This window comes from Polypterus senegalus, chromosome 5 (genome assembly GCF_016835505.1).
Source record: "Polypterus senegalus isolate Bchr_013 chromosome 5, ASM1683550v1, whole genome shotgun sequence".
NCBI lineage: Eukaryota > Metazoa > Chordata > Cladistia > Polypteriformes > Polypteridae > Polypterus > Polypterus senegalus.
Window position 1 is genome coordinate 194,300,355 of NC_053158.1, and position 20,387 is coordinate 194,320,741.

At 43.0% G+C, this 20,387-nt stretch overlaps 1 protein-coding gene across 1 annotated transcript in view; it reads left to right on the plus strand.

Moving 5' to 3' along the window:
- The first annotated feature begins 11,784 nt into the window (after positions 1 to 11,784).
- The window catches only part of odad2 (outer dynein arm docking complex subunit 2), a 195,267-nt gene continuing 186,664 nt past the window's right edge, over positions 11,785 to 20,387 (plus strand). Inside the window, exons 1-2 of the mRNA XM_039753888.1 lie at positions 11,785 to 11,848; positions 16,477 to 16,727. Coding sequence (XP_039609822.1) covers positions 16,504 to 16,727 — 224 coding nt within the window. The 5' untranslated portion in view covers positions 11,785 to 11,848; positions 16,477 to 16,503. The remainder of the gene's footprint in view (positions 11,849 to 16,476; positions 16,728 to 20,387) is intronic.

The window sequence follows — 20,387 nt, forward strand, 5'->3', positions numbered from 1 at the left end:
GGTGACAGGGGCAAAAGCAGCAGGGTTTCCAGTGTCATAGAGGAAGTGATGTCATTGGTCTTCTGAACAGATCTACTGACCTGTGCTCGTGTCCAAACACCAAAGCGTTCATTGTGATCGCAAAATAAAGTGCTACACACTGTGACTGGTGTGAAATAGAACTCCAATGTGGAGAAGCAGCAAGGGTGAGCCCAGACCCCCTGCGAAGGAAACTCATTTCTACCACTTGTATCTGCAAACTAGTTGTTTCAGTCACTACCCAAAGCTCGTGACCATAGGTGAGGGTAAGAACGCAGATCGACCAGTACATTGAGAGCTTTGCTTCTCGGCTCAGTTTGATCTTTGTTACAGCGTGTCCTGGGTCTGTCTGGAGGTCTCCTTCCAGTTGGACATTCCCAAAACGCCTCCAAAGGGACGCTTCCAGGATCAGGTTGCCAAACCACCTCAACTGGTTCCTTTTGATGCGGAGAAGCAGCGGCGCTACTTTGAGCTCCTCCATTATCTGCTACTTATCCAGGTCCAGGTTGCAGGGGCAACACTCTAAGGATTGATTAGTTGCTTTTCCTTGCCTCCTCCTGCAGCTCCTTCAGGGGGATACCGAGGCATTCCCGGGCCAGTTGAGAGGTATAATCTCTCCAGCATGTCCCGGGTCTGCCTTGAGGTTGGATTCCAGATGCCCGAACCATCTCAACTAGCTCCTTTCTCTTCTTTGAGCTCCTCCTGAATGGCTGAGCTTCTCACCCCATCTCTACCACTGACCTCAGATACCTTTGGAAGGAGACTCAGTTCTGACCCTTGTATCCTCAGCCTACTTCTTTCCAAAACTCATGACCATAGGTGAGGTTAGGAACGAAGATTGTCCGGTTAGTCAAGAACTTCTCCCCTCTTCACTACAACTGACTCGGCTGACAAAACTGTGGACGCTGCTCCGATCCGCCTGTCGATCTCCCGCTCCCTTCCACATGTTCCAGTAGTCATCGTTAATTATTACTATTATTATTATTCTAAGGAGACATACAAAAATGAACCATAAAGCATACAATTCAAATGAAAAATATATTACGTTAACAAGCAAGAAGAGAATAAAATTCCAACTTCAGCACAAGGATTGCAGTGGCGTAGTTAGTCGAGGGTCCTGTAATTAAACCCAGACCCTCGGCAGTGGGTTCAACAGCGGTAACCACTGCACGTCTCCTTGAATTACTGACTTGATTTATAAAGGCATTGAAATTGGCTATGAGGAATTCGCAGAGTGGCCACCTAAAGCATTAGGCCTCAGGGTTACATTTGTTTAAATAATCAATTTGACTTTTTCTTTTTCCCCTAACCTTTCACCTCAGTGCTTTTACTAAAGCATTTGCTAGCAGTTTTGCTGTTGAGTGGTGCGGCGTGGACGGGGCGGGGGGGTGCAGGTATTACTTTATATAGTGCCATTGTCAGCACACACATGATAAGGAGCTTGACGGAGTAGCGCATATGGACTTCTGTATATTGAGCAGGGGGGTCACCAAAACTTGGAGGCAAAAAAATAAATAAAATAAAGCAAAGGCAGTATTGGATCTCAGGGAGAGGAGGAGCTGCTTTGCTATTCTGGTACTCTGGCCACACAAAAGTGACCACAGAAGAGATGAATAAAAGAGAAGAGAAAAGGGGCGTGCGGTCTGGGATTTGCAGAAACTGGCTTGGAAACCGAAAACTTTGGGCCCATAGGGCGGCTCAGCCACATTCAGTGCTTACTGTATTGTGTAACCTCAATGACCCCAAGAGAATCTTCTTGATTAGCATCATCTGATGATCTTTGAATGGCACTACGAGCCGTAAATAAACCACAGAGTCACAGAAAAAGATCGCTGGGATTTGAACATGTTTCTTATAAAACAAAAATCGGTTTTTGCGTAGGGGGGCTGCGTCGGCTTTCATCTGCAAAGGAAAATAGGATTTAAAGGTTATTACCAGGCTGGAAAGGAAAGAAGGGTAGAAACCCAACATTTTGGCTGTATAGTCGTCATCAGGTGTGCAGCTGAAAAGGAGAGATGAGGTGACATATTGGGGGGGGTGGGGCAAAGCCAGGACACGTGACATGACAAAATGTAGGATTAGCTGCCATTAGAGAAGATGACAGTCACTCTCACTCAACATTTCAGAAAAGTAGTGGAAGGCAGCAATGCAGAGAATTCACTCGCGCTCCATATGCACAAAGCATACAATTATTCAACTTGAAATCATCAATCGAGCGCATCTCTCTCGTTTAAAATTGTCCAAAATGTTTCCAGGGAGAACATTGCAATCAAGTTCTGACCTCACTGGGCCACATGTTCTGGGCCTGCACCAAGTTCACATCATTCTGGACCAAAATCAGACAGCCTGGGTGTCCCAATCCCTCCTAATCCACTAACAGCTGTGTTTGGTGGGCTCACAGAGGGGCTTAAAGTGGAGAAGGACAAACAAACTGGAATTGCTTTTACTTCATTGTTGGCACGTAGACTTATCTTGCTCAACTGGAAGAATCGTAACTCACCTCTATAAGTCAGTGTGTAATGGCCGACCGCTTACCCGGCCGGCAGCTACACCTCCAGGACTTGTGGCCTGGATAAATTACTGAGGTTGAATCTAATTATCAAGCCGCACCTTTAACAAATTAAACTTTTACCCACAATTGACGGTGTAAATAAGCACAAAAGAAAAGCAGATATGTAAACTTAAACTGATAAATTGTATTAAATGAAACAGAAAAAATAATAAAATAAATAAATATATATATATACTCAGCAAAAAAAGAAACGTCCCTTTTTCAGGACTGTGTATTTCAACAATAATGTTTTAAAAATCCAAATAACTTTACAGATCTTCATTGTAAAGGGTTTAAACAATGTTTTCCATGCATGTTCAATTAACCATAATCAATTAATTAACATGCACCTGTGGAATGGTCGTTAAGACCTTAACAGCTTACAGAAAGTAGGCATTTAAGGTCACAGTTCTAAAAACGCAGGACACTAAAGAGACTTGTCTACTGACTGTGAAAGATGCCCAAAGAAAGATGCCCAGGGTCCCTGCTCATCTGCGTGAACGTGCATTTGGCATGCTGCAGGGAGGCATGAGGACTGCTGATGTGGCTAGGGCAATAAATTGCCATGTCCGCACTGTGAGACGCCTAAGACAGCGCTACAGGGAGACAGGAAGGACAGCTGATCATCCTCGCATTGGAAGACCACGTGTAACAACACCTGCACAAGATCGGTACATCCGAATATCACACCTGCGTGACAGGTACAGGATGGCCACAACAACTGCCCGAGTCACACCAGGAACACAATCCCTCCATCAGTGCTCAGACTGTCCGCAATAGGCTGAGAGAGGCTGGACTGAGGGCTTGTAGGCCTGTTGTAAGGCAGGTCCTTACCAGACATCACCAGCAACAACGCCGCCTATGGGCACAAACCCACCTTCGCTGGACCAGACAGGAGTGGCAAAAGTGCTCTTCACTGATGAGTCACGGTTTTGTCTCACCAGGGGTGATGGACGGATTCGTGTTTATCGTCGAAGGAATTGAGCACGTCTGGGACCTGTTGGATCGCAGGGTGAGGGCTAGGGCCATTCCCCCCAGAAATGTCCAGGAACTTGCAGGTGCCTTGGTGGAAGAGTGGGGTAACATCTCACAGCAAGAACTGACAAATCTGGTCCAGTCCATGAGGAGGAGATGCACTGCAGTACTTCAAGCAGCTGCTGGCCACACCAGATACTGACTGGTACTTTTGATTTTGAGCCTCCCTTCATTCAGGGACACATTGTGAAACATTTTTAGTTTATGTCTTATGGTGTTGACTCTTTTAGTGTTCATACAAATATTTTACACATTAAGTTTACTGAAAGTAAAAAGAGTTGAAAGTCAGAGGACGTTTCTTTTTTTGCTGAGTATATATATCCCTCCACCAAAGCAACAACGTGACAACAACCTATATGAATATAACAAACCCTCCCTTGCCCTTGTAACATATAACAAACAACACGAATAACAAAAATGAATGAGATACGGAAATGAACGGTCGTGAACTTCAGTCTGAGTAACAATTGTCCTGAATGCAGATGACTGGTTAACCGATATATGGAGTGTTTGTAATTCCCGGAACAAAATGGAACAGCCTCACCGTGTATCCTTGGCACGTGGTGAATGATGAAATCCGACCCCGGGGTCTCTCGTGATGAGGGTATTGGAGTAAGTCTGGCGGAATGAAAAACAAATTGGATGGAAATGCGCGATGTGGAATACAGCAGGTACAGATGGTTAGTGGTCGTTCAAAATGAACGACTCCTTCTCTCTCTTCTTTGATTGTTTTTATAGTCCTGTGATGGATGTAATTGATTGATTGTAAACCGGTGTTTTCCAGGTTTGGGGCTGCGGTCTCCCTCCATCATCCATCCCCCTTTACGGGGACGGCATTCACTCACATACACAAACAGCAAACGGGACGATGGAAACAAGACGCACGTGGTACGAACACTGACAACACTATTACTGCTATGTAGCCCCGCTACATGTGGGTAACTGATGTTGAAAACTATTTGAAACTGGAAAAAATGAAATTCTCACTTAGTGGATCTGTTCAAAACACTTTTAAATTCTGGCAGGATCTAATCAGTGACATTTTAGAATAAGCATTTAAATAGAGGAAGCAGATTCTCTTCCCTTTTATTTGTTTTAAATCCTATTTATTTTTTAATTACCGTTGTAACAAGAATGAGTCCCCAGACATCATAAAGGTTTGGGGCAGCCACCCATATAAAAGTTTTGAAATATCAGAGATGTTCACAAGACTGAGTCCAAAACAGAACTGAATATTTGGAGGTAAGATGGCGGTTTTAAGGGCCAGAGAAGGAAATGATGTTATCTATGCCGGAACCGGAAGTGTCGTCATCAGAGGTGCCGGAGCTGGAAGTGACGTCATCAGAGGTGCTGGAACCTGGTGAGATTTCCCGGGAATGGTCTGCAAGAAAGTGAGAGAGACGGTCAGCACATTCTGCCACCCCCTGGTCTGGTGTAGTATTACAGTTACCCAGGCCCTTTAGCTGTCTCCTACTCGCATGTGTGTGACACCATATATACTCACGTTTAAGCTTGATATTACCATATAATTTCCGGTATTTTATAATGTCGGTCATATAAGTTAAATGCAGAAAACTCACACTATTGGCCCAAGAGATTACGATATGGTAATGCCCACCTGAGAGAGTAACCACAGAGCACACGGCCTTTGTTTTCTATGTATTGTGCCCATGTGACCACAAGGTAATACCCAAACTATTCTGAAGCGACGTTTGCAGTGTTTTGTTTTTTTTATCTTAAGAGCATCCCTTATCTATGATGGGAGCGTTCGATCAGAAGAAAATATGAAGCAGGTTTCAAATTAAAAGTTGTTAAAGTGGCAAAAGAAACTACGCTGCTTCCACAAAATTCGATGTGTCTGAGAAACTGGTGCGAGATTGGAGGAGGCAAGAAGATCAAGTGTCGTATTTCTGAACTGGTGTATAAATCGGGGTCTGATTTTATGATCAATTTTTCAGGTTTCAAGACCCGACTTATACGTGAGTATATACTGTACAATATTTATTTATTTATTTATTTTCTTAATTTTCCTACTATTAAAGTTTTCCTCTGTTGGCCTAGCTCTCATGGGTGACTGTTGATTTGATTCAAACTTAGTATTGTAAAATTTGACTTGCTTGTATGGAATGTTATTTGATTTTATTAAATTCAATAAGATGTTAAATTTGATTTTATTACATTCAATACAATGTTAAACAAGACCTAATAATAATAATAATAATAATAATAATTCATTACATTGATATAGCACTTTTCAAGGTACTCAAAATGCTTTACACATTAAGCGGGGAGCCACTTCAATAATGTGTAGCATCTGCCTGGATGATGTGACGGCAGCCATTTTGGGCCAGTTTGCTCACAACTCATTAGTTGTTAGGTGGTAAAGTGGTAAGAGAGACAGTTAACCAATCAGAGATGGGGAATGATTAGGAGGTCAGAATGACCAGGCCAAAGTGGACAATTTAGCCAGGAGATTAGGATACTCCCTACACTTTACTAAGGATGCCCAGGGATCTTTAATTACTACAGTGAGTCAGGACCTCGGCTTTACGTCTCATCCTAAGGACGGTGCCATTTTTAGAGCACAGTGTCCTTAGCACTGCACTGGGGCAATAGGATTCACATTCAGACCTTGGGGTAGGTGCCCCCTGCTGGCCTCAGTAACACCTCTTTTTCCTGGTTGATCTCCCATCCAAGAAATATGTGATCCCAGGCTGAGAATGAGCTCTGCCTCGTCTGTTTTTCTTTGACAAGTGTCTTTGAAGCCCTGTGAAAGAACGCAAACAGAAATATCAGGGTAGCCATGATCAAGGGATGTGAAGGGTCCTATAACCGACTTTGTGAAGTCTTTGATTTTCAACAACAACAACAACATTTATTTATATAGCACATTTTCATACAAACAGTAGCTCAAAGTGCTTTACATATTAAAGAATAGAAAAATGAAAGACATAATTATAAAAAATAAATCAACATTAACATCGAATAAGAGTAAGGTTCAATGGCCAGGGGACAGAAAAACAAAAACTCCAGACGGCTGGAGAAAAAATAAAATCTGTAGGGATTCCAGACCATGATACCGCCCAGTCCCCTCTGGGCATTCTACCTAACATAAATGAAACAGTCCTCTTTGGATTTAGGGTTGATTTTAATGGCTCAGATACACTCCTTGAAATGGTCAGCTAGCTGTCTCTCTGTTGCACCTCTGTAGACGGCTGGACACTTTCTACAAGAAATGCAGTAAATAAGATTTTTAGACTGGTAAGAGGCTTGTTGTTGAGTATGAAATATACCAGAGGGACCAGAGAGAAGGGTAGTGTTGGTGACATATTTGCAGATCACTCAGTGGCTCTTGTCACAGTTCAAAGTGCCTGGTGAGGAATGTGGCCCTCCTCTGTGAAGTCGAGAGCATGAGATGTCACGGTAGGTTAAGTGATCAAAGGAAGGAGATCAAGGGAGGGTTAGGAGAAAAGACTTCTGTGGAAGAATCAGTCAGGAAAATCAGGGACATTTAGTTTGATGACCTGAGGGAGAGACAGAGAGTGTTAGAGCAGAATGGGAGGACCAGCATGGCATGGGTTTCATTATTGGGGCTCCTCTTAAGAATGGATGATACAAGGTGTGCTCCTGGCTTGATTGAGGGTCCTGTCCACAATATGATAAGTGTATCCTTTATCGAAGAACAACCTCCTTAATCTGAGTGCTTCATTACAGAAGTCAATCTCATCAGTACAGAGGTGGTGGAGTTTAATGAACAATGAACGAAGTAAGACAGATTTTAGCACACCAAGGATGGAAGGGATGGGAGGAACTGTCGAGAAGGTAACACAGAGAAGGTAACTCTGTGAGTCAGTTGGTTTGGAATAGTCAGAGGTTTCAGGTCCTGGAAAGCTGATAGAAAGACTGGTGTATCAAAATGGTAGAGCTGTGGTGGAATTGTCAACTGCAAACCTGAGAGATGAATGGAAACAACTACAGTCATGAATGAATTCCTGTAGCTGGCTTCTGGAGTACGTGGCAGCATGAACACAATTTATCTTGTGTAAAAGTCTGAGGCAAATCCTAGGTAGTCAAGTCAAGTCAAGTTGAGGAGCATGCACTGGTACAATGCGTTGCCACACCCACTACATGACGAAACAACTCGGGATCCCTGTTGGCAACCCCCCAGGCAGACACGCGGTCCAGTCCCACCCTCCGGAAATGACCCTCTATCTGCCGCAGCCAGGTGTTACCCCCTTGGCCTGGTCCAGCCACTCGGGTCCCCAACAATGAAGATCTTACGAGCCGTATCACCCTCGGGGAAACGTGTCACATGGCCGTAGTGCCGTAACTGATGCTTCCTCACAATGCAGGTAATGTGTCTCATTTGGGACTCCATGAGCAATCGCTCATTCAACACAAAGTCAAACCAACGGTACCCAAGGATTTTCCGGAGAGACACAGTACCAAAGGAGTCCAGTCTTCATCTCAGGTCACTCGATAGCGTCCATGTCTCACAACCATATAGCAAGACAGGAAGCACCAGGACTCTAAAGACTTGGACCTTTGTCTTTTTGCATAGATAGGAAGAGTCACCAGAGACATGAATGTCACTGCCGAGGTAAGTAAACCTCTTGACAAGGTCGACACTCTCTCCGCAGACAGACACACTGCTGATGGCTGTGCCCAGGAGGTCATTAATCCAGGCCTAGGTAGGAAGAAAGGAAATGCCCTTCCATCCAGCTCTTGGCATTGCGAGGTCCTATTCGTGTGCACTGCAATGCCACTGACCTGCTTAAAAAAAAAAAGTAATCAAAAGAGAAAGGATTGAGGATAAGAATTAGCTCTGCCAGTCTGATGAGGGTGTTCAGGGGAGGATCTGGTCTGGACGTCTCTTGAGTGTCTGTCTGAGGGCAATGAGACCTTCATCATGAGGAATGACTGTATACAGAGAGGCGATGTCCATGGAAAAGGACTGTGAAACATAAAACTATCAAACAAGTGGAGGGCATGCTTGGTGTGTATATATATATATATATTGTCACACACGTGCGCATGGGAGGCAGCTAAAGGGCTTGAGTGACGGCAGTTCTGAGGCAGGCAGAGGTGTGGCAGAGTGCACTGACTCTTTTTCTCACTTTCCTGTAGACCATCCCTGGGAGACTCCACCTGGCTCTCTTGACATCACTTCCGGGACCGAACCAATGGACACAGACCTTACCGGCTCCGGCCCCCCTGATGTCACGTCCGGGCCTGATCCAATGAGTGACGAACATGTGCCCGATTCCCATGACCTCACTTCCTGTCTTCCACTTTAAAAGCCTGCCCTTTTTCCCTTTTCCCTCAGTCTTGTTTTGGACTTGGTTGTATGCACTTCAGTGCTCTGTACTACTACAAAACGCTTTTGCAGCCAGGAAACCAGAATATACGGGTGGCTGCCCCAAACCTTTATCGGAGTATGTCTCATTTTTGTGACAATATATATACTGTATATGTATATAGCATATATATCTCTCTATACATAAAATCCTATGTCTGACTGTCTGTCTGCTTTTCACGAGAGAACTACTTAACTGATTTAGATCATATTTTTTTCTAGAATTTGCTTGAACATTCCGGTTGATGTTGCGACTTCTCTTATCGTGCTATGTATCATAGTTCGCTTGCGGTACAAATTTATTTGCGCAAATCCGAGAGAGAGATGCAGAGGGCCTAGGGGAGGGGGACAGGGCCCTCCTCACTCACGCACCAGTCTCGGGGCGTATCTTACATCCGCTTAGCTAGCGAACGAGAGAACATCTTAATGGATTTAGATCTGGCTGTTTTCAACAATTTGCTTGAACATTCCGGTTGATTTTGCGACTTCTCTCATCGTGCTAATAAACATAGTTTGCTTGCAGGAGCGATTTATTCACGCTAATTCGAGGACCGAGGGGAGGGGGAAGCGTGACGTCAGGAGTGGGGAGCCGAGCAGGGCCCTCCTCACTGTCCTGTTTCACTTCTACGCGGGAGAAGCTGCGGGAGGCAGCTAGATTATAAATCTATAACAAAAGTTAGCTCTGAAATATTATGGAGTTTTATCTCAAACATGGTACTAGTGGAGAAAACTTGTAACACAAAAACTAAACTGCTCATTGTGCGGCCAAGGCCTCCCTAAAGAGGTGTCAGGTAGCCCAACTTGACGTTGGATCAGCTTACTTGCGTTACCAACAGCCGCGGCTCATTTCCTCTCACAATTCCTATCTGCTGGTGAATTCATGCTTTTTGTTGTTTTTTTTTTTACTTGCCAGAACAAGCAGGGTGGGAGCATTCACATGCTTCTCTTCGGTAATTTCTTGAGACAGGGGGTCCGTGGCTGCCATCCAATGCTCTCTGGTGCAACCTTGACCCCCCTCCCCTCAGCTAAGGCATGTGATATTCAGGTGTTAGCTGACCTCTTAGTACCATAGTGGAGCAACAGGAACTCGCCATGGTAATCTGCAGCGAAAAAAAAACTGAAGGGACGAACCCTGAGAGATCTTAGAGGCCCTCCAGTCCACAGCGCCCTGCTTGAGGTGCCCTCTCACAGTTTCCTTTAGCTGGTGTTATCAGTTAGCTTGCTAGAGATAAACAGCACAGACAAAAATGATTCACCCCACAGGCACATTAAAAATGCAGAAGGGATAAATATGTGTACAAATCTTTTGTCATGCAGAAAACTGTGACAACTTTCAAGGGGACTGAATAATATTACACGCCACTGTATATCAAACTCAAAAATCAAAACTGATATCCAGTATGAACAATGCTGCACATCCTCTCTGAGACGCACCAGCTTTGAGAATTTGTAACCCATGAATTATTCTGCGTAAGTGCATCACGAAATGCTGCTGGGACTCCTTCATACCAACAGCAACCTGCTTTTATAATACCTCACTGTGACTGCTGTCTTACCATTAGAAAAGTAAGAGAAAGAGAAATTGTCTTCCTTTTTGTAATTCTTGTCTGTAGTTCAGTGGGTTTGCTGTTAAGTATACAGGTATTTCTATATTTCCTGAACTTCTGTAAAAAGCTAAGTTTCCCTCTATGGACAAATAAAGTTCTATCTATCTATCTATCTATCTATCTATCTATCTATCTATCTATCTATCTATCTATCTATCTATCTATTTATCTATCTATTATATAGTGCCTTTCATATCTATCTATCTATCTATCTATCTATCTATCTATCTATCTATCTATCATATAGTGCCTATCTATCTATCTATCTATCTATCTATCTATCTATCTATCTATCTATCTATCTATCTATCTATCTATCTATCTATCTATCTATTATATAGTGCCTTTCATATCTATCTATCTATCTATCTATCTATCTATCTATCTATATAGTGCCTTTCTTATCTATCTATCTATCTATCTATCTATCTATCTATCTATCTATCTATTATATAGTGCCTTTCATATCTATCTATCTATCTATCTATCTATCTATCTATCTATCTATCTATCTATCTATCTATCTATCTATCTAATATTGCCTTTTTATGTAACCTTATTCTATGCTTCTATTATATATTATCCTTATAAATATTTACCTTTATATTTACCTGCCTTATGTATAGGCTCTTCCTTTGAGTCAGTGGAAAGCTTTGAATGGCCACTGCAACACCAAAGCACTTAGCCACTTCGACACTTTAAAACTGCACTGCGGCTTCTTAATCATTTCTACAATGTGCACACGACGTCTCACATAGGGTCACGTAATCGGGCCGAACTGTCAACCCCATAATTAACGTGGCCGCTTTGTCTACCTAAAACAAAAGAAATCATTAATGAAAGATGACGTACACCACGCGCCCGTCTCTTGTACATTGTACATGAAACAGGGTCATGAAAAGATAATTACAAGTAAATATCCACCACTCGAACAGGAAATAAGTTAAGGCAGTAGGCATTCTTTAATTGTGCAATCCTGTTTGTGAAACGTCTATATCGACACGATTTTAATTATGTCTACATTTTATGGTATGTAGAAGAGCGCTGCATACTTATTTGATCGTGTTAATTACCTGGTGAAATAAAACGTCGTGCGAAACAATGCATTCATTAAGCTGTTTGCGCGCTCGTCGAAGTGTTTTGGGCAGCTCAGGCACCCGTTGTTCACACGTATCCTAGTAACGAGACGCGCTCCTCCACAAGCGTTTCTAAGGCAACAAAACCGCCGGAGTGCTTCAACGAAGTTCGCTCAGCTTGCTACTGTAACACACGAGTAGAAAGGTAAGTTTTCTTGTATTAAACACACATAATACATATGTTAAATATGTTAGATATACGTAAAATAATGTCCAAATAGGACATGCTTGCTTGGTATGTTACATAGCGGGCAAAAGCTAACAACATTTTATAATATAGCCTGCGTGAATCAATAATTAAATCTGTGCTTGTATTAATGGAGATTTTTGAAAAGCAGCAGAATTGTTTCCTTATATTTTTTCACGCAACTTTCGAGGTGTTTTTAATCATAAGAAACGTCGTGCGTCTGCTTTTTTTATTTAACTTTAAAGATTAAGTTTTTTTTTCTGATTTAAGTAATAGGTCCAGCTAAACAACGGATAAAAGGGAAATATATATGCCTGTATATATAATGTGTGTAATTATTTCGATTGTGGCCTTACCAAAAACAGCATTTTGGAATTTTTCTTTTTATTCCACAAACATACACTACAGTATATCATCTATTACAGCGCGCATTGACGATTGATTGCTATTAATTGCGTCTCCACTCTTTTATCGTATTTTAAGTCTCTGTATTCAAACAGCGGGTGCTTGAAGTTTGCACGTTCTTGATTTATTTCTACGGGCTCCCTCACTTATCAAATCAAATCAAATCAAATCAAAAGTAGTGCAACTTGGTGAGTAGAGGAAACATAAATGGCAGGGTCAAGCCAGTTGCCCCATCCCGGGCTGGTTCCTGATAATGCTAACTTTGGAAGAAAGAGGGTTAGGAGTCTGAGTGAAGGTACTCCAGATACTTACTGCTTAAAAGTTTTAGAAACAACAGTATGAAGGACATCCATTATCCAACCCGCTATATCCTAACTACAGGGTCACGGGGGTCTGCTGGAGCCAACACCAGCCAACACAGGGCACAAGGCAGGAAATAAACCCCGGGCAATGCACTAGCCCACCACAGGGCGCGCACACAGTAGGGACAATTTAGAATCGCCAATGCACCTAACCTGCATGTCTTTGGACTGTGGGAGGAAACCGGAGTACCCGGAGGAAACCCACACAGACACGTGGAGAACATGCAAACTCCACACAGGGAGGACCCGGGAAGCAAACCCAAGTCTCCTTACTGCGAGGCAGCAGCGCAACCACTACGCCACCGTGCCGCCCACCATACATACAGTTCTCTCAAATTTGAAGACAAGGACAGTTAATCTCAAATGCTTTTAATTGATTACAGGTCACAGTTATGCACGCTGGGGAAATTCATAAAGACTGGTAAACAGCAAATATTATTCCATTATATTAAAAAAGCATATTGGGAATATCCATGCAACCATAGGCCAGTAACCTTAAGGTGCATCACAGACAAATTAATAGAAGGAATTATTAAGGAAAAGACTGAGCAGCACATGGCAAGAACATGAGCTGTAGGGAACAGTCAACATGAGTTTAGAAGAGGGAGATGGTGTTTCACTAATATGTGGGAATTCTATGAAGAAGCACCAAAAGGATACAATGTGAGAGATGCATGTGATGTTATTTATGTTGATTTTCAGAAAGCACATGATAGGATGGACATGTAATTAAAAGAAGTGGGGGTTACAGGAAGCAGAGGCTGATGGGATGAGGAACCTTATGTAGATGATATCAAAAGTGGTGTCCCTCCGGGCTCAGTGTTGGGGCTGTTGCTATTTTTAACATAAATGATCTAGATGGGAATTTAAACAACTAGCTGCTTAAATTTGCAGATGATACCAAACTATATCGATTGGCAGATAATCTAGAATGCGTTGAATCATTACAGAGAGTCTTGGACAAAACACAGGCTTCGACAGATTTGTGGCAGATGAGATTTAAAGTATGCAAACATAATTAATATATGTAAATGTAAAGTATGACAAGTAGAAAGAAAAAATTTTAAATTTGAAAAACACAATGTGAGGCTGGAAAAGTGAAAGTGCTGCTTATGAGAAAGACTCAGGATTCGTAGTGGACTCTATACTATCAACTACCAGACCGTGTTCAGAAACCATTAAAAAGGCTAACAGAATGTCAGGTTATATAGCGCCTTGATGTGTGGCGTACAAGACCAAGGAGGTCCTGCTCAAGCTTTTTAACACACTGGTGAGGCCACATCTGGAGTCCTGTGTGCAGTTTTGGTCTCGGGTCTATAAAGAAAGACACAACAGTGCTAGAAAAAGTCCAGAGAAGAACAAAGAGGCTGATTTCAGGACTTCAGGGTTTAAGATATGAGGAAAACCTGAAGGAGCCGAACCTGTTCAGTTTAAAAATACAGAGATTAAGAGGTGACATCATTAAAGAAATTATAAAGAGAATTAGTCCAGTGGATCGAGACTGTGACTTTCAAATGACTTCATCAAAAACACAGGGACACAGTTAGGGAAATTTGTTAAGGATAAATATCACACATTCATTTGAAAGTTATTCTTCCCGCTGGCACATGGAATCAGTGACGTGCGATGAGGTTCATGGATGGTGAGGCACTGACTCCTTCACAGTCAGATTTACAAATATATTAACCCAAAAGAGTAGCTTATTCACTGGCTGCAGGCTTCTTGGTAATTGTTTCATGTTACAATATCCTGTGTTAGTCCAGACATTGTCACAACTTGAGAACAAAAGGCATGAAAAGCAGTAAAGGCAGTTTCTTGTAGGACAGCCTCACAGCCAGTCTTTTCGGGTGTACCACCACTCCGTCTGAAAAGACCAAGTTGTTTTTTGTCCCTTCCTTTGAAGCAAACCTTTCGCTCCGGCGTTGGTCTTCCATTATTTATCACTTTCTGTGTTGCAGTTTTGAGAAATTTTTTAACTTAGACATATAATCAGGGTGGCATGGTGGCACAGTGGTAGCGCTGCTGCCTCACAGTAAGGAGACCTGGGTTTGCTTCCCGGGTCCTCCCTGCATGGAGTTTGCATCTTCTTCCCATGTCTGTGTGGGTTTCCTCCGGGCGCTCCGGTTTCCTCCCACAGTACAAAGACACGCAGGTTAGGTGCATTGGCGATCCTAAATTGTCCCTAGTGTGTGCTTGGTATGTGGGTGTGTGTGCCCTGTGGTGGGCTGGCGCCCTGCCCGGGGTTTGTTCCTGCCTTGTGCCCTGTGTTGGCTGGGATTGGCTCCAGCAGACTCCCGTGACCCCGTGTTAGGATATAGCGAGTTGGAAAATGAATGGATGGATGGCTGGATAGACATATAATCTTCCATTTTGGCAGTCAGTCGGAAAAAAAAATAAAAATAAACAGACGGCTGCAGTGCACTTGACTTTCTGATATCGCTAACTTATTGTCACCAAGAGCCTCTGCGTAGAAGAACAGCAGCAACAAGCACCTGTTGGGCTCACATGTGCCCCCTTCAGTGCGGCACGGTACTGTCTGCCTCACCTTGGGCCTCTTCACTGCAGTTTTATGCCTGATCAGCAAGACTAAATATGTCACACACATTCATTAAAGATATTAGCCAGACTGTGGAAAGTCAGGGTGTATAATAAACATGACTGCAAACATTATATTGGCGACATGCAGTGAGACAACACCAGGCAGGCGCCAATTGTCTGCATCAGCCCAGTGTGTGGGGGCCAGCGCAGTCCGAGGTGAGGTGAGGCTCGTCGCTGTCGCACCTCTCATTTCTCCCCTGTATTTGAACAGGAAATGCGCCAATTCAGCGATTTGAACTATAAAAATCATCAAAATTATTGGAATCATACAGAAAACAAATTTATGGCACAGACCAGTGGACAAATTTAGTTTATGTTATCATTATTAGTTTTACTTTTCACGATGATCCTCCCTTGTTACCCCGGACCACACATCCCTGAGCCCTGCGTGGAATAAGTTATCAAGTATTGCGGTGGACAATAGGACTCTAAGGACATTCAGAATTCAGCTTGATGTTGTTTTGGAGGAATTAGGTGCATAGGACGGTGTTCTCTGCGGTGGGCTGGCGCCCTGTCTGGGGTTTGTTTCCTGCCTTGCGCTCTGTGTTAGCTGGGATTGGCTCCAGCAGACCCCCGTGACCCTGTAGTTAGGATATAGCGGGTTGGATAATGGATGGATGGATGGATGGATTGGTGCTCTTGTCTAAAGAAATTCCATTTAGGCTACCAGGCAAACACCTAATCCTTGTTGTGTCTCCCATCTTTACAAATAGACATTGGATGTTCCAACAAATGGGCCTCAGTCTGTTAGAATGGGAAATCACACACAAATGATAAGCACTGGGACTCCACGAGGTTGTGTACTGAATCCTATGCTCCGTGCTCTTTTAATGTATGATTGTGTTACTAATCAGGAAACACCAACATCAACAAATTCATTGATGGTACCACAGTTATTGGTTTGATTCCAGGGGGGCCATGAGTCTGTGTATAGGAAGAAAGTGGGTGGATCTTATGGTATGGTATAATTTAAAGAAGAACAAGGAGATGATTGTAGAGCTACAGAAGAGGAGGTAACACCCCAGAGCACTGCACACTGGTGGGACAGAGGTAGAGGTTTCATGTGAGGACGCTGATCACCATTAGTGGAAAGACAGAGGAGTGGTAAAGAACATGAATAGAACCGTGTTAGCTCCTAATATCCTTGTCTAGGCCTTTACCATTCATGTATGTTATATGTTATATGCACTCTGATTAGTTTTTAAATTTTATTTTTCAAAGTTAACAGGAACAAGTACATTTGGTACCATGGGAGTGGCACTGACTAGAGCGGCTCAATGGACAACTGCTGGTTTTGGTACAGGCAAACTGGAAATTACCCCATTGAATGAGTCCATCCTACAAGAGATTATAGCATTTGTGGAAAACTTTAGCAGCAAACATCCTCAAGAGTCGTCTGTAGTTTTCAAGGAGCCACTACAGTGGACAACAACTTTAGAGCCAAGCCGGTTTGGATCAGGTTATGAAGTCAGGTATGTAAAGTGGGTGATGGCGTCCTTTATAATTTCTATAACTCTATGATGGCTTTGTCTATGTTTGTCTATGTTAAGGAGTGCTGAAGTAACATCACTTCAAGAGAGGCCCAATGAATCAACAAACTAATTAAATGGGCAGGCTCAGTTATGGGATGCACTCCTGACCCCCTAGAGGTCATAGAAGAGAAGAAAATGAAGATAAAACTGTTGGCCCTTGTGAGCAATGCTGCACGTCCTCCCTCTGATACACTAGCATTGCAGACTTTTGGCCAACAATTTACTCGGTATACCCTGCTGTGGCACTGTGCTTTGTATCAATTTGTGCCATAGAAATAGATGTTGTTGCTGAATGAGTGTGTGTGTGAGCAGTGCCTGTAAAAAGCCCTTTCGGAGCTCTAGGCGGCGTTGCCAGACGCTGCCCCTTATTGTCTGTAGCGGGTGGACAGTATTATTAGACTTCGACAACCCTTAAGATTCCCCCTTGCTATCTAGAGCATGCACCCCTTCAATAGCACAAATGGCACCCCCTTGTGTATATACTGCAGACTTGAAGTAGCACACACCCCATGGTGTCCGAAGCATGCATACCTTCACTTTTATAAATGGTGTCCCATGGGTAAAAGTGTCATCAGAATTGACTGTCAGGGGGTGTTTGGGGTTTTCTTCTCAGTTTCTAGATTGTGTATCCTTTCAAGTGGGTTTTACCCTTTATGTATATACCACAGACTTTAAGGAATGAGTGCCCCTTGGTGTATGGAGTGTGCACAATTTTATTTTAATAAATAGAGCCCCATGGGTAAAAGTGCCCACTCAGTATTATCAAAGTTTGACAGCCGTGTTCCCCCTTGGTTTCCGGAGCGTGTATCCCTTCAGAAGATAAGGCACCCCTTTGTGTATATACGTGCCCCTTGGTGTCTGGATCGTGTGCACTTCTGTTGTCATAAATGGTGCCCCATGGGTAAAACTGGCCACTCAGTATCATCCAAGTTTGATAGCTTTGGTTCCCCTTGGTTTCTGGAGCATGCGTCCCTTTGGTAGTACAAAAGGCGCCCCTTTGTGTATATACTGCGGTCTTTAAGGAGCATGTGCCACATGGTTTCTGGAGCGTGTGCACTTTTACTGTGGTAAATGCTGCCCCATGGGTGAAAGTGTCCACTCGGTATCATCAGAATTTGACTGTCAGAGAGGGGTTTCCTTCTCGGTTTCTGGAGTACGCATTCCTTCAGTAGCACAAATTGGAATAAGAACGTTTTACCCTTTGTGGATATCCCACAGACTTTAAGGACTGTGTGCCCCTTGGTCTATGTACCTTCATAAACAGAGCCCCATGGGTAAAACTGCCTACTCAGTATCATCCAAGTTCAACAGCCTTGGTCCCCCTTGGTTTCTGGAGCATGCGTCCCTTCGTTAGTACAAAAGGTGCCCCTTTGTGTATATACTGCGGCCTTTAAGGAGCATGTGCCCCTTGATGTGCAGCGTGTACTACTTTTACTGTCATAAATAGTGCCCCATGGGTGAAAGTGTGCACTCAGTATCATCAGAATTTGACAGTCGGTGGTGGGGAGAGGTGCACGTCTCTTCAGTAGCACAAACTGGAGTAATTCGGTTTTACCTTTTGTGTATATACCACAGACTTTAAGGACTGTGCGCCCCTTGGTGTATGGAGTGTGTGCAGTTTTACTTTCATTAGAGCTCCATGGGTACAACTGCCCACTCAGTATCATCAAACTTCAATAGCCTTGCTCCCTGTTGGTTTGCAGAGTGTTATGTACTTTCAGTAGTACAAAAGGCGCCCCTTTGTGTATATACCATGGACTTTAAGGAGCATGCGCCCCCTGGTGTACAGAGCATGTGTATTTGTACTTTCATAAATGACAACCCATGGTTAACATAACCACTCAGTATCATCAGAGTTTGAGGACTGGATGATGGGTGGGGGGGGCTGTATGTCCCTTCAATAGCACAAATTAACCCCCTTTTGTGTATACACCATGGATTTTAAGGAGTGTGTGTCCCTTGGTGTACAGTGTGTGCACAATTTTACTTTCATAAATGGTGCCCCAAAGATAATGGCGGCCACCTATGTCACCCAATGGTTTGACTGCCTCTCTGTGTGAGTGCCGTCCCTTCCAAGACTATTATCTATTTTTGCTGGGTTAGGCTGCTCCGTGATCCCAAGCTGATGAAAGCAGTCTTTACACTTAATAGATTAATGGATGACTTTATCTAAAATAATATTTTTGTTGAAGATGTAGTTAAATGTACTAAAAAGAAAGGCAGAATATCAGATGGGGCAAATATTCTTCTAACCCGAAGAGGCCAGAGATGTCTTCCTAAATGTTCACAGTAATGCAGCCCAGGTATTAACCATACAATTGTCTTCATAGGGTTTAAGAACTGTTATTACAGCAGATCATACTACCCAGAGTGCTACAGTGCATTTTCATAGTAAACAGCATCCCAATGCACTATACAGCTGAGGTCTAATGATTTCCATGATAATACAGCTGGCACTCTGTCAGTTGACGTAGTTCACTAAGTTCACATACACAGAGTCAGAACATCAATCTTGCGATTCGCAGCCCATGACGTGACCACTGGGGCACACTGAACATCTCTAGCAGCTCCCCTATACAAGTCATACAGCACCCTCGGGTCCCTTCTTTTTGACACAATAGTCAAAATGGCAGCAAGATATATAAACTAACCAAGCTTCAGTTACCTTGTGTTACTGAGCTTTTAAAAGGATAACACCAGTTTGAACTTGTACAGTACTTTCTCACAGCGTATAAGTCATACAGCACCCTTGGGTCCCTTCTGTTCATTCTTCTTACAGCTTCTCTGCTCGTAGTTTTTGAATATTAAGGTGATGTTGGACCCAATTCCACAAGCCCTTCCAGATTTTTAAAATTATTTAGTGTTAAAAAGCGCCCATCATTTGTTGATTGTCTCTCCTACCCAATCATGCTGTGATCTGATATGATCTGCAGAAATGTTCAATTAGATTTAATATGTGTGCTGAGTGCTTGGACAACACAAGTCATCGCATCACTCTCTCTCCATGATGCAATCCAGATCTTTTCTATTATGCTTTGAATGAAAGATAGCAGAATAACAAATCACTCCTCATGTGTAAATGGTAGCACTTCATTTTTTTGTTTTATTGGGCTCAGCTTTTCTGCTTGTGTGCTCTTTTCTTTCCTAACTGTGGAGCAGCTCATGGGGCTGTGCTGTTGTTTTCTTTGTAAACCCTTCTGCTTGTGGATTGACGTTTGACAGTTTTTGACAAGTGTCTGGTGGTGCCTTTAAAATGTGACTTATGCAATTTAGATTTACAGATCTCATTAGCATTAGGCCGTACATCTTTATTGAATATGCTAGTTTAACAAGTGGATGTTCGCCTCCATGCATTCATTACTCTTGTCTTTGTTGATAATGCATTCTGTATGTAGTAGAAATTTAACATCTCTCTATTATTGTTATTGTCTCTATTATTACTTGTCAAAAATGGCAATTAACAAATGAAATGAGACAGAGCATTATTACCCTTAGAAGTGTAGGCCTCTTATTTAGAGAAATTGGAAAAAAAAATCAAAGTGTCAGTGAGTACAGTGGCGAGCTACACAATCCAACTGGAAACTGGGAGAAACTCTGACA